Source organism: Zeus faber, assembly GCF_960531495.2.
Source record: "Zeus faber genome assembly, chromosome: 8".
Taxonomy (NCBI): domain Eukaryota; kingdom Metazoa; phylum Chordata; class Actinopteri; order Zeiformes; family Zeidae; genus Zeus; species Zeus faber.
Window position 1 is genome coordinate 16,161,123 of NC_137195.1, and position 14,634 is coordinate 16,175,756.

The 14,634-nt window shown below is 42.5% G+C and overlaps 3 protein-coding genes across 3 annotated transcripts; 2 read left to right on the forward strand and 1 right to left on the reverse strand.

The window, feature by feature from the left end:
- Nucleotides 1-1,898: 1,898 nt before the first annotated feature.
- Nucleotides 1,899-3,941, reverse strand: LOC307233874 (trypsin-1; the record flags this gene model as incomplete). Its single annotated transcript, XM_080005331.1, has 6 exons — nucleotides 3,890-3,941; nucleotides 3,628-3,778; nucleotides 2,738-2,988; nucleotides 2,530-2,666; nucleotides 2,284-2,385; nucleotides 1,899-1,946 (listed from the first exon to the last, which is right to left on the reverse strand). Exons 1-6 carry the CDS (start codon nucleotides 3,927-3,929, stop codon nucleotides 1,899-1,901), a joined length of 729 nt encoding a protein of 242 aa, XP_079861457.1. The 5' UTR covers nucleotides 3,930-3,941.
- A 2,085-nt stretch (nucleotides 3,942-6,026) lies between these two features.
- Nucleotides 6,027-7,408, forward strand: LOC307233873 (trypsin-1-like; the record flags this gene model as incomplete). The annotated part of the gene is made up of 6 exons (XM_080005330.1): nucleotides 6,027-6,085; nucleotides 6,187-6,334; nucleotides 6,567-6,817; nucleotides 6,914-7,050; nucleotides 7,161-7,262; nucleotides 7,361-7,408. Exons 1-6 carry the CDS (start codon nucleotides 6,046-6,048, stop codon nucleotides 7,406-7,408), a joined length of 726 nt encoding a protein of 241 aa, XP_079861456.1. The 5' UTR covers nucleotides 6,027-6,045.
- Nucleotides 7,409-12,221: 4,813 nt separating this feature from the next.
- Nucleotides 12,222-13,797, forward strand: LOC307233875 (trypsin-1-like; the record flags this gene model as incomplete). The annotated part of the gene is made up of 6 exons (XM_080005332.1): nucleotides 12,222-12,276; nucleotides 12,392-12,539; nucleotides 12,804-13,054; nucleotides 13,216-13,352; nucleotides 13,495-13,596; nucleotides 13,750-13,797. Exons 1-6 carry the CDS (start codon nucleotides 12,237-12,239, stop codon nucleotides 13,795-13,797), a joined length of 726 nt encoding a protein of 241 aa, XP_079861458.1. The 5' UTR covers nucleotides 12,222-12,236.
- Between the last annotated feature and the right edge of the window lie 837 nt (nucleotides 13,798-14,634).

The following is a 14,634-nucleotide window of genomic DNA, read 5'->3' on the forward strand; positions in this document are numbered from 1 at the left end:
GAGTGGTTTTGCAGGTTGAGAATTTGAAAACCACTGGCATATTAACTGCAATGGCATACAAACACCCCATGTTGTATGCCAAGCACGCTGACAGCACAGGTTAAAAAATAAAATAAACATTTTTAACCGCATGTATTTGTTATATCGTTGCATTCCTCCTCAAATTTGAGGAGGTGATGCCATATCACAGCAGTTCTCCCCTGCGCTCAGTAAGGTCTTCTTTTCACAATCGGCATGAGTTGATTAAAATAAAATATCACATTCACATTGCCAATAAAATGTTCAGTTGCTGTAAGTTTCAATGTTATATTGCTGTTGCGCATTTCTTATTTGAATACATTTCATTACCTCATTAAACAAACGCTTTTGTCCAAAGCGACTTATAACTTACTCATACACCGATGGAGGCGGCTGTGCAAGGCACAGTAGGAACAGTCATCGGTTAAGTGTCGCGCTGAAGGACACTTCAGCACGACACCAGGAGGAGCTGGGGCGACTCATTCTACCTCCTGAGCCGCTGCCCCTGTATTACATCCCATTTATTTTATATTTCAATCAATTTGCCAATAAATCCAATGTTAACTGTTACACTTGGGCTAATTTAGTTCGGAGCCGGCAACTAAAACTACTGTCAAACTAAAATGAAATACAGCAAGAACAGAAACACATCAATCTAGGATTGTGAATAGAGCTCCATGTTTTTGAGAAAAATTTGGACTAGAAAAGCACTTTACTGCTGCTCCTGATGCCATAATATGATGTCCTTGTTGCATAACAGGTAGAGTGAGACAAGAACTAATCACATTTTTAAGTTACAGAAAAGATGCATCAAAAACAGGAATGGAAATGGGAGAAACAAATTCAATAACTGCCCCTTTTCCCCTTACCAAATGTAATGAACTAATGTTATAAATAAAACATTTGCAAAAATGACTACAACTAATTACTTAAATTAATGATGAACAAATGGTGAATGGTGAAAATGTTTCTCTGTATAATTTATCAAACAAACGTGAGTGATTTCTGCTTTTATTGTGCTATGATAAAAATGACATTTGGCGACACGAGCATTAAAGCAACATTATGTCACTTTTTTACCTTACCAGCTTCAACATCATTTTGATGGTACGCTGACTTGTAATATAGAGAATGGCACCTCTTTCATTCCCACCCACCGCCCTGAACGCCTGTTCTTGCACAATATGACTTTGGTGGTCGGGTACAAAAATGCGGGAAAAGTTTGTTACGCTTTACAGCACCACGTTACATCCTTGATATTTGGATCCGGTTATTCGTGTTTTTTCCCTCCCCAGCTGTGCGGATGAGACGGGCCTGTGGAGCACCCGGCACTAGCCGGCGTGCAGCACTGGCCCACTGGCACCCCCTGACTCATGTGAGAGCCGATCTGGCAGGCTGAGCACATCTGGTACCTACACCAGTAGCAGGGAGCCACAGGGGATCCCTGTACCCTCTCTCCCTATGGCTATTGGAGCCCCGGGAGAGGCTCTGGGGGAGCTGTGGACTGAGTGCTTGCTGAAGCGGCGAGTTCCGTGCAAGGGGCGCTGTAACCTAGGTGTACATTATATTTGCGTTTGTGATATAAACTGTTATTGAAACAGGACCAATAAGGTTTGAATTTGTTTGGTAAAATATTATATTTTCAGACACCAGACCGAGTTTTACGAAAGTGGTGTAAAAGTGCATTTGCGCCAAATCCCGAATACCAAAAGTTACATAGTGGTGCTTTAAGAATCGAAACACAGCAATGTTCAATGCAAGATTTAATCAACAAAATAAGAGAAAAAATACTGGATGATGTAGGATTTAGAATGTCATGCGACTTTATTGAAGGTAAAATAATCTACAGGTGGTAGCGTGGGGAACAGGATGGTGGCAGCTCAGTAGCTGGCCATGGTGGACTCCAGCCAGTCGTTGAAAAGACAAACCTGCAAAGAGAGTCGGCAGATAAATGGAGGAACCTTTTCACAGTTCAGTAAACACATTGCATTCTCTCAACATGAAAGCATTATATCAAATGCCTAATTCCTAGTTTTTCTCTCAGTTTGAGCTCAATTTGAGTACACATGTGTGACTATGGAATAAACTCCGGCCCAGAGTTAAAGTAATCTCCTTTTGCTGGGAAAGGAAACCAAAAAATCACACCACCATGTATGAACCCTGAATGTGAGCTGGAGTGCAGGACTGAAAATATACTCCTGGAATATAACACTTCCTCCCCTCATGTCTAGCTCCAGATTTTTTCATTCCAGAAATTTGACAAACCTTGGCGTAGACTCCAGGGTGGTTCTTCTCGGCGCAGCCGTAGCCCCAGGACACGACACCCTGCAGCTCTCCATTACACACCACGGGGCCACCAGAGTCACCCTGCAAGAGAAAGAACATCATGTTTTTTTATGATTAGAAAAAACATAGTTTTCACTTATGATTTGGAAAATCTTCCTTTTCTATGCCGATGCGTATGCATGTGAAGATGGTGGAGGATGGGGACCCTTGCAGGTGAGTGAGTACCTGGCAGGAGTCCTTGCCTCCCTCCAGGTATCCAGCGCAGAACATGGCATCAGTGATCATGCCGGGGTAGGAGTTGTCACAGTCCTTCTCGGAGAGGATGGGGAGGTCCAGACACTGCAGCTTGTTCTTGTCGGCAGCTGAGAAGCAAGAAGTTAAGGACAGAAGTTTTCATTGGGATGAAGTTCCCTGAGGCCTAGGCTTTACTCACTGGAGCTCATGGTGTTTCCCCAGCCAGAAACTGTGCACATGGTGCCCGCGGGGGCGCAGGCGGTGGGCAGGGCCACAGGCTGGACGAACTCGTTGAGCGTGGCGGGCTCGCTCAGCTTGATCAGCATGATGTCGTTGTTGATGTTGTAGGAGCTGTAGTTGGGGTGACGGATGACACGGGCAGAGCGGATGAACTGCTCACTGCCCTCGGTCAGCCTGATGTTGTGCTCGCCAAGACGCACCTCCACACGGCTGGAAGGAGCGGTTAAAGGATAGGTTGGGATGGGTTTCTATCATTAAGAACCTTGCTCAGCGCTTCAGTATTGAGAAACTTACCACTCTGCTGCAGCTTCTCCCTGTGCTTAAATGCAGTTCAATGTGGCAAACATCTAAATCTTATTAAAGCAATAAATATCCTTTTTGAAAACAGGGGACTATTCCCATGCGTCTTTAAGTGTATTTGTTTTTTTAACATTAATAACACAGTTGTTTAACTTGTGGCGCTGAACATCCAAAATGGAACGGAGCCAAAAGACCTGAATTGCGGACGTGCAAAATATTCAATAAAAACCTGTGAAAATGTACGTTTTGCCTTTTTTCTTCATCTATGAAATTTAATGACTGTCTGACTTTTATGCAAGTTTCCCATTTTTTAAGGTTCAATGATTTTCCCCATTGGACTGCCTTCAAGCACAGTGAGAACCTGCTGCAGAGAGGCAGGTTTCTCATAAAACGTAAAACATAAAACATTCAGTGAGGTTTTGTGATGAAAATGATTCCATTTTAAACCCTGATAACTGATGACAGATTTATATGTACTTTGGGTGAATTTAACTTCAGGGAATTTAGTCTGCTAAATAACACTGAATTCCATCACTAGAATTGGCTTACGACTTGTAGCAGTGGGCGGCGGACACCACCCAGTCCTTGCTGACCAGGGAACCACCGCAGAAGTGATATCCAGAGTTCAGAGACACCTGATGGAGCTGGGAGTAGGGTTTACACTCATACCCTCCAACAATCTTGTCGTCCTCTGTGGCAACTGGAATTAGCCGGAAGACCAAACATTAAGGAAATCTGATCAGTCTACTCTTTACATTAGTTTAATACTCTTCTCATTGATCCTCAGTTTAGATTTTAGTCTTATACTCACAAGCCACTCCGATGAGCAGAACGAACACCAAAGACCTCATGGTTGCTGTGGGATCCTGTGAAGGGGACTACACCTTGACCTCTGATTTATAGGGATGGTCTCAGCACCTTTCCCCCTATTGGACCCTCCCCACCGACCAATGGCAACCAATCCGATCATAGACGACGGTTTTCCCGCACAAACAGAGGATTTGCACTGATCAATGACCAAAAAGGACACACACAAAAATAGTTTGTGTCATTTGTTTTACTGTCCATCGAAATTCATTTGGAAGTCTTGATTTTTATATCGGCATTTCTCCCCTAAAAAAAGATAAATAAGCTAAATGGAATCCGCTATAATGTCTGCATATGATTATGGAGATATCCTGAAGCCAATAGTTTAGAATACTCCTATTCTATCCATCACTCAGGACAAGTATCACAGTCATCACTGTATGTTATAAGGAAAGTCAGGCTAATCGTCACAATATCATCTTTATGGAAACTGCATATTTCTGTTTTCATATACGAGGCCATGCGCTTCAAAGTTCAGCTCAACCCCAGGGCACCAGACTTGTTAAAATCTTTGTTCTAACACTGAATGGAGTGAAATGCAAATAAACTTCAATTTAGAGTCACCCACTGTTCCGGATGATATAAAAGTTTTAACTGTTGATATTCCTCAAGACACTTGTGATCGCTTGAACTTATGTGACTGTTGTGTGCAAAACGCTGATTTTGCAATATGTGACTGAACTGGATAGTTTTGAGATTTTCCAACTGTACAGTATGGAGTCCATATTATCTATACTACTGTACCCACAGCTAGATATTGATACTGATCCTGTGATTCAGACCATATTTATATGGTGTACATTGTATTTTTAATGGACCTATGCTTTGTGAGTTTTCTGCCATGTAATTCATATACTTCCCAACCTTGACACGCATAGAGTCGTGCCCCTGAACGCAGCGGTGCAGATGGTTCGTTTCACACGTCGCTGTGACGGGGCTGTTGTCGAAGGGGAACCAGCCCACGTGTCCCGAAACACACCAGCTCAAAGAATAACACCTCGTAGGTTCTGAATCGGTGTGAATTTAAATTAGAATAAGGACATAAATAAATAGTTACTTCGGTTAAATCCAAAACAGGGGTCCTATCCTGGTCCGTAGAAATAGTCCCTCTAGTTTGTTTTATTTTATGGCTGGAAGCATCTCTGTAATATTTGAGTGCGTGTCACACTTGAAAATGTTTCACAGTGTATCTCTTATTACTGTCCTGTCAGCTGATTGAGGGAATATGTTTTTGAGGCCCAGCCAAGCTGCAACTCGTTTGGGTCAATAGGGATTTTAATTCTCCAAACCAACTTGAAACAGATAATGCAGATTGGACGCACTTCTGGAGAAGTGAAGTGAAGTGAAGTGAAGATGTCGCTCTTTATGAGCTGATCATCGCCAAACATGTTGGATTTCAGGACCCAGAACCTCATCGTGAGAGTAAAATCACTGTGGCACAGCGATACCACAGCACAGCAGTCTTATAGAAGGAAACAAGCAGCGACAGAAAGAACATGTTCTGTCCATGTGTGCACACTTGAAAATGCTATTTATCCCTTCAGAATAACGTTGAGATCCTTTGTCTAGCTAAAATTGAGTAAATACGTTTTAACTAAACTGTTTGTTGTGTTTGAAGCGCACCAAGAAAATGAATTATTGATATTAATGTTTCAGAAACGTAATGCTGCCCGATTAACATTAATGCGATTCATCTATTGGGAATCCTAAGGAAATTTGTAAGATCTACTGAGGTCAATTTAAGAAATTGTGACTTTGAACTCATACAACATGAATAATATACTGGTAATGTTCTCTTTTGTTCCCACCTAAAGAAGTAACATTTTACCAAGAAAAAGTAACACAGAATTGGTGCCATGTGATGTGATGTGAATAATACACCTGTCCGAGAGGATTAAAGATTAAAAATTCCAAACCAGTGATGACTGGTGCTTAGACTGCAGCCCTCTACAGCGCCTGTTTAATGCAATGTTTGGGATTTTGATTGGCTGTGATTTGACCAATCCGGCAGCTAAATCGGAGAGGGATGTTCCAATATTTGTGCATATAAACGACACTACCGACTGAAAGTGTCTCATCGAGAAAGATCCTACAGCAACCATGAGGTCTCTGGTCTTCATTCTGCTCATTGGAGCGGCCTGTAAGTGAGCATTTTATATTGGGATACATTGAAGAGTCAATTTCTACACAATTTTACCACAATTTTAGCAAATGAATGCCTCTACAATTTTTGTTTCGCAGTTGCGGAGGAGGACAAGATTGTCGGGGGGCATGAGTGCACGCCCTACTCCCAGAGCCATCAGGTGTCTCTGAACTCTGGCTACCACTTCTGCGGTGGCTCCCTGGTCAGCGCAGACTGGGTGGTGTCCGCCGCCCACTGCTACAAGTCGTGAGTGACTTTTCCTCGCAGAATTGTATCTGACTCACTGACCAGCTCTTAGATGGAACTCTTATTGCCGGAAAAGCCAGTCCTCCTACATTGAAGAAGCGCTAAAGGAAGTCATCCTTCACTGTAGAAGGACTGAAGAAAGCCCTGCTATGCTGTAGGGGGACTGTTTGTTGGTTCTTCCCTGAAGAACACCGATTGCAATCTCACATATTACATTCTTTTCCTCTTCCAGCCGTGTGGAGGTGCGTCTTGGAGAGCACAACATCAAGTTGGACGAAGGATCTGAGCAGTTCATCAGATCTTCCCGCGTCTTCCGCAACCCCAAATACAACCGCTACACCCTGGACCACGATGTTATGCTCATCAAGCTGAGCGTGCCCGCCACCCTCAACGAGTTTGTCCAGCCTGTGCCCCTGCCCACCGCCTGTGCCCCCGCGGGCACCATGTGTACAGTCTCCGGCTGGGGAACCACCATGAGCCCCAGTGAGTGGTGACACCGACACTGGGTAAAGTGACAGCCCGGCCGGGCTCTGGAATTTTCTAACAATTTCTAACAATCTTTTGGTCCCTTACCTCCAGCTGCTGATAAGAACAAGCTGCAGTGTCTGGAACTCCCCATCCTTTCTCAGACGGACTGCGACAACTCCTACCCCGGCATGATCACCAGCACCATGTTCTGTGCCGGATACCTGGAGGGAGGCAAGGACTCTTGCCAGGTACACACCTCGCGCCCTCCCCCTTTACATCTCTGATTCATGTTTGGCAAAACGGTTTCCCTAAAGTTTCTCTGCTTTTCATCCCTTCCTCTCGTCTCTACCTGGTGCAGGGTGACTCTGGTGGTCCAGTGGTGTGTAACGGTACACTGCAGGGTATCGTCTCCTGGGGCTACGGCTGCGCTGAGCCGAACAGCCCTGGAGTCTACGCCAAGGTAAAGAGGCTCAGAACAGCCAATCAAAACCTTTAAATATGCAGTGAATTTCAACTGAAAACATGTAAAACATTTAATTTTTGGTTTTCTATTTTCAGGTCTGCACTTTCACTGAGTGGCTGGAGACCACCATGGCCAGCAATTAGATTTATCAGGCCATTGGACCAGTGGTTCAACGTCAAGGGCTGTCTGTCTTTTCTAGCAGAGATCAAGCTTATGACATTAAATAACTTGAAATAAAATCATTTTTTCATGTTTTTCTTTGCCATGCGTATTTACACACACAAACAGAAACACACAGGCACACACACAGAACACACAGAAACACGTACACAAACACAGAAACACACACACACACACACACACACAAACACACAAAAGAAACACACACAGACACAGAAACATACACACAGAAACACAGAAATACACAGACTCACACACACACACACACGCACACACGCATACACACACACACACACACACACACACACACACATGACATTAAACCAAACCAAAAAATTGAATGAATTGAAACTATAATTTATATAGAGGGAATTCAGGTACATCGACACTGGTTTATGAGTTCAGTCACTTACGTTTTTATTTGAAAAATATTCCTGTGAACAATACAAATAAAAAACACATTTTGTGTGGGGCCAGCAGAACCTGGATCAAAAAATAAACCATCATCTTCCCAACCTAATACTACTTTGAACTGGAGTTGGTGGACCTGCAGTGTATAACGTTCTCCCTGCCCCCAAACTTAATTTAAGAAAGTGTGCATTCAAATTTTCGAGCGAAACCAACTCCATGTTGTGATGGTCCCCTGCCTTGTTTTCATATTCTATGTCTTTTGTTTCTATAATGCAGCAGGTACCTGGAGGGTGGAGTGTTGCTCATTCTAGTTGGAAGCACCTGGGCCCAGTGCTCCCACACTATTAAACGGCGCCTTTAAGGCCGAGGGGCTCTCTTCCTCCTTGCGCATTGTTGTTTTGTTTTCAGCCAGTCAACACCTTTTCCCTCGCACGACACCTTCCATGCACGCATACACGCACCTTCACTTCTGACCTAAGTGATAATCACATCCCATCGTATTCTTAGTTTATTTTGTATTCAGGATTGTATTTTTCATAATAATAAATGAATTGTTTTTCGCCCTCCGCCTGTGTCCCCTTCTTTTTTGTCACGGCTTCAGAGCCAGGTCATGTCAAATTGGGAGCTCGTTCCGGCCTTTTGGTCCATTTTGTACTCAAGTGTACAGTATGTAGCGTTGGCATTTGATTGGCTACTGCTGGTGTTTGTTTTGTCCTAATTTGTTCTGCCTTACATGTCGCCCGCTGGCTTTTAGATGGAACATTTTGATATGGGTCCAAATGTATGAATAGTCAAATTTTTAGCCTTGGAGACTTGCCCTGCTCTCCATTGTTAATACACCTTTTTAAGATTCACAGGCCCAGACACAGTGTTAAAACAAATCCCGGAGCATAATTACATTGTTTCAACACCTTGTGGTAGAAAGCCTACTCAATTATGTAGTGTAAATTTGGTTAAACCATGTTAAGCCATCTCTCTCTCCCAACCAGATGTTGGCCAGCATCATGCAGCTGGTGTGGCCACACCAGTGCTGGCGGAGTCTCCTTCCAGCGTGCCGGGGTGTGATGAAGACGGTCTGGGGACATCCGACCCAGCCTTGTCGCACGGCCGCTTGAGAAACTCTCCCAAATGAGCCAACACCTCATCTATGTCCCATAGACATAGATGAGGTGTTGGCTCATTTGCCTGGGTCGCGACGTGTCGAACTGGTTCAGCTGATCCAGAGTTTTCAATGTTTGTTTGGTGATACACCGAGCCGCACTCGCTTAATTGAGCATGATATTGACGTTGGAGACGCTGAACCAATTAAACAACGATTCTGTCGTGTAAATGCAGATAAGCTTAAGTACCTGGATGCGGAGGTGAATGATATGCTGGAAAACGGTATTGCATTCTTCCAGCTGGTCGTCACCATGCCTGCTTTGCTTGCTTTCCAAAGTCGGATAATACGACTAATACGAGGTCACTAAGCCTCAATTCCCAGGATGGATGACTGTGTAGATCAGGTGGGCTCGGGGAAGTTCATCAGCAAATTTGATCTTCCAAAAGGTTATTTGCAGGTTCCCTTGCCCCAGCGAGCACTTGAAGTAGCCGCTTTTCTAACTTCCTACTCTGCGATTGCTTTTGGAATTCGGAATGTGCCAACTACGCTCCAGCGTCTTATGACCTGTGTTATTGATAACTTGCAAGGGTGTGCAGTTTACAGGGATGACGTAGTGGTTTACTCAGACACCTGGCAAACTCCCCTAAAACGTGTCTGGGAGCTAAACAGAGACGAGGCTCATGGTAAACCTTGCTCAGTGTGACTTTGCAAGGGCAACCGTCACCTACCGAGGCCGAGTGGGTGTGCAAGGCAAAGTGCGTCCTGTCAGTGCAAAAGTTGAGACCGTAGTAGCAGTATCCAGTCCCAACAACAAACAAAGAGCTTATGTTTTCTAGGCCTCGTTGGCTATTATCCGAGTTTTTTGCAGAAACTTTTGGACGGTCGTGGCACCATTCACTGATTCACTAAAGGGAAAGGCAAAATTTGTCTGGTCCCCGGTCTGTCAAAAAGCATTCGAACAGGTAAAAACACTTCTCTGCAGTGTTCCCTTTCTGGCCGCCCCGCACTTTGACAGGCCATTTAAAATGTATGTGGATGCCAGCTCCTGTACGTACAGTAGGTGCGGTGTCCGTCCTCATGCCGGCTGATGATCTGGGGACTGACGTGTATGCTGGTGGCAGTAGCGTACCTGTCTATACTGACCACAACCCACTGACCTTTCTTAACTCATTGCAGTTTTCAATACGAGATTAATTAGGTGGTCACTGTTTTTGCAGTCGTACTGTCTGGACATTCGTTATGTGAAGGGGATATAATATGTGAATATCGATCAGCAGGACTGCAGCTCAACAACGCAACTGGATTAAAATTAAAATATAAATTCAAGGTGCTTTGCATCAGCACTTTTTTTTTTTACACACAATTTATTTTTGTCTGGTCCATCAAATCAAACATTTAAAGCAAATGTTAACCCAGTAAATGGAACACTATGAGAACTGGACAGGTGTGTGATAGTGTATTTCCAATTTTCTAAATATAGAGGCGCTGCTTCTACCTGTTTTCTCCATCTAGAAACTAGAAGAACAAAACGTACTCCCACAGCCCCTCTCTTTTATGTAAAAGCAGCAATGACATTAAACCAAACCAAAAAATTACATTTAAAAAAAACATCATTTCTACAGCAAGAATTCAGGTACATTTACATTGTTTTAGGAGTTGAGTCACTTGTGTTTTTATTTTTTTATGTTTTTACTGTAAACTGTTAAAAAACACATTTTTTGGGGGTGGGGGCCAGCAGAACCTGAAACAAAAACTAAACCTTCATCTTACCAACCTAATAGTGCTTTGAACTGGAGTTGGTGGACTTGCAGTGTGTAAAGTTCTCCTTACCCCAAAACATAATTTACGAAAGTGTGCATTAGACTTTTTGAGAATATATTCAGGTTTACCAGAGCTCATGCCAGCTGATATAAGTAGGACTACATTAACAAAAAGCCTTCCTAACAACAACACTTTTATATCTATCATTAAAAATAAACATTTCAATGTGTAATAGAAGTAAATTGATCAGCAGGACTTGCAGCTCAACAACGTGACTGGATTAAAATGAAAATATAAATTGAAAGTGTTTTGCATCAGCACTTCTTTTTTTACACAAGTTACTTTTGCCTGATCCATCAAATCAAACATTTAAAGCAAATGTTAACACAGTAAATGGAACAGTATGAGAACCGGACAGGTGTGTGATAGTGTGTTTCCAAATTTCTAAATATAGAGGCCCTGCTTCTATTTGTTTTCTCCATCTAGAAACTAGAAGAACTATTTCTAGTGAAGCAAGAATAATGTAGTTATGCTATTTGGAAAACATAGTAATGATCTCTTCTTAATGTTACAGCATAATGTTGTCCACAATTAAATATATATATTTTAATAACAATAACAATAATATAAATAAAAAAATAAAAAATAAAAAATAAAAAAATAAAAATAAAAATAATAATAATAATAATAATAATAATGATAATAATAACCTTTACTTGTAAAGCAACTTTCATACACAACATGCAACACAGAGCATTTTACATGAATATAATGTTATTAAATAGTTATAATAAAGAAGGAAACAAGAAAAGTGCATTTTAGTAGATAAGTAAATACTATGCTCAATTTCAGTTTTGGGTCAACAGATTAGACCTTGAACAATCACAATCAGTCCTCACTGGGAGATTTTACATCATCATTTCCATTGAATTATTGGTGTCTAAAAATTTGTCTCGAGTATTATTAATTCTCAAAATAATCCTCACAATATACTCATACAATATACAATATATATCATACTCTTTTGAACGGATTAAACAGAGTGGTACATTGTTTTATATGTTTTGAAGAAGAAGAAAATATTTAGTTCTTCATTAATCCATTTTCAGAATCTCTTTCAATTAAATGTATTGTGGTCATATCTATACTAATATTTCCCATTTCCTAGTCCATAAAAAAACAAATAAGCTATCTTTATGACAGCTTAAACAAAACATAATCTGAATAATATAGAGATTTGGTGTTATAAGAACCTCTGCATTCATTTTGAATTTAAATGTTTAATTAATACAAACAGGAGACGTCAGCCATGAAAAGCTTTTTTCGAATGGACTTAAGCCATTCTCAAAGATTGAAGATAGCAATGTTTATTCACAGGACAAGCAAATTTTTTGAGAACTCTGGCAATGAATAACCAACCAGGAGGCGACCAATCAGGAGGCCTCCAGTCCTCTGGTCACAGCTATAAACCAGGGGTCCGGGAGAAGTCCTATCAGCAGCAGTATCACAAAGCAACCATGAGGTCTCTGGTCTTTATTCTGCTCCTCGGAGCTGTCTGTGAGTATCCCTCTCATTACCCAGTCTGTTTGAGGCTGTAATGGCACATGAAACATAATAGGAGGGACATGACATGAACAACGTGAAAACATGAAATATAACCTTTCTCACTTAGTTGCTGAGGAGGACAAGATTGTTGGGGGGTATGAGTGTGAAGCCCACTCCCAGCCCCATACGGTCTCCCTCAACTCTGGCTATCACTTCTGCGGCGGCTCCCTGGTCAGCAAAGATTGGGTGGTGTCTGCTGCTCACTGCTACAAGTCGTGAGTGACTTTTTCTCACTAACTAGCCAGCTCCAAAGTGTAACTCTGATTGCCGGACAAGCCGGTCCTCCTACACTGTTGAATGAAGTGATTCCTCCACGCTGTAGAGGGACTGGCTTGCCTAGCAACAGACTAGTAGTCTTATTGGACTAGTCCTAGACTAATTGGACTCCTTCTACACTGTAGAAAGACTGTTTGTCATGGCTTCAGTGAAGGAAGACCCAAGTCAATCTCGTATACAGTAACACGCTTTCCCCCTTCCAGCCGCGTGGAGGTGCGTCTTGGTGAGCACAACATCAAGCTGAACGAGGGCAATGAGCAGTTCATCCGCTCCTCCCGTGTCATCCGCAACCCCGACTACAGCCCCTACACTATCAGCAACGACATCATGCTGATCCAGCTGAGCAAGCCGGCCATCCTCAACGAGTTTGTCCAGCCCGTTGCCCTGCCCACCGCCTGCGCCCCTGCTGGCACCATGTGTACAGTCTCTGGCTGGGGAAGCACCATGAGCTCCAGTGAGTGGTGACACTGATCTTTGGCTTTTATTGTGCACAACATGTACTTTGAGTATATTCTGAGAGTATGCTGATTTCACGCAATATCCTTAGTCTGTTCCTCGAGTTCAGTCGATCTCATTCCATGAGCCTTGTGACCATCTTTGATTTCTTGCCTCCAGCTGCTGATAAGAACAAGCTGCAGTGTCTGCAGCTCCCCATCCTTTCTGAGACGGACTGCGAAAACTCCTACCCCGGCATGATCACCAACTCCATGTTCTGCGCTGGATACCTGGAGGGAGGCAAGGACTCTTGCCAGGTATGGAAACCGTGTGACCCCTCAGACATACCGCCACTTTGAGCCTAACATTATATGCTGTCATATATAAGGATTTCTTTATTGGAATATTCCATTTTTTTGTGACCCTTAGCTTTTTTATTTATTTCACTTAAACTTGCAGGGTGACTCCGGTGGCCCAGTTGTGTGCAACAATGTCCTGCAGGGTGTTGTGTCCTGGGGCTACGGCTGTGCTGAGAAGAACTACCCCGGCGTCTACACCAAGGTAAGTCTGAAAGGAAGGGCAATCTTTTTTATTTACCGGCACTTATTTTTTTCCACTTCAAGCACTGGTGAAGTTAAATTTCAATCTATATTCTACAAACAACTTTTCGAACTGTTGTCATTTCCTTTTGTTTTTTGTGTATTTTTTTGATAGGTTTGCATATTCCAGGATTGGCTACAGAGCACCATGGCCTCCTACTAAAGTGATCCCATTCATCTTCCAGTTTGTAGTCTTGCAACTTAACATCATGTTGTTTATGTTCCATCTTTTATACCGGAGAAGCAAATAAAAGCCATTCAACCACATCATCTGAGTCTATTAAATTTTTGATATTTTTAAAGAGCCTGGTGAAATCTGATTGATTTTGTGATAAAACATAGAGGAATTTAGTATAGGGATTCACAGTGTCACTCACGATGCATCAGGTTTTGGTGATTTTGTCCCACTGGAGTTACACTGTTGCGTTAAACCATAACTTACTTAAGTGAGGTAGAAAACAGATATCTTTACACTTAATTATTGTGAATAGTGATTAGTCTGGCTTAAACATGCCACATCTTGTGGTCCTCTAGTTTTATGATCTCCTGCGTTCAAACACTATAGTAGCAGGGCGCTTCATGGACCAAGTGGCTATTATTTTGAAGTACTGAGCAGTGAAAAGAAGGGTTTAAAAGTGGGGGGGCCTTCCTTCCTTTGGGTGCTAAGCCTGTTGTAATAGTGTTTGGAAGGCGTGTCCATTCGTCATGTGGTAGGTCACAGTTCAGCAGTTCAGTTCGCTAATTGAAATGTGTAATGAAACTAACATTAATGCCATTTGTTTTTGATGGGAGGCTGTCAAATTATTTTGTGGTATTGTATATATTGTTCAAATAAATGATTTTATCACAGGAACAGGGCTCTGGTGTGCAGACCACCTGCCAGAGTTGTATGTTTCCCACATTTGCCTCTTTCAAGGAGTGTAAGTTTTAAAGGGCAAAGTGCAATTTTTGTAAGGTTTGGAGCGAGGCTGTAGTTCTAGCAGTGGAGTTGTGCACAGTG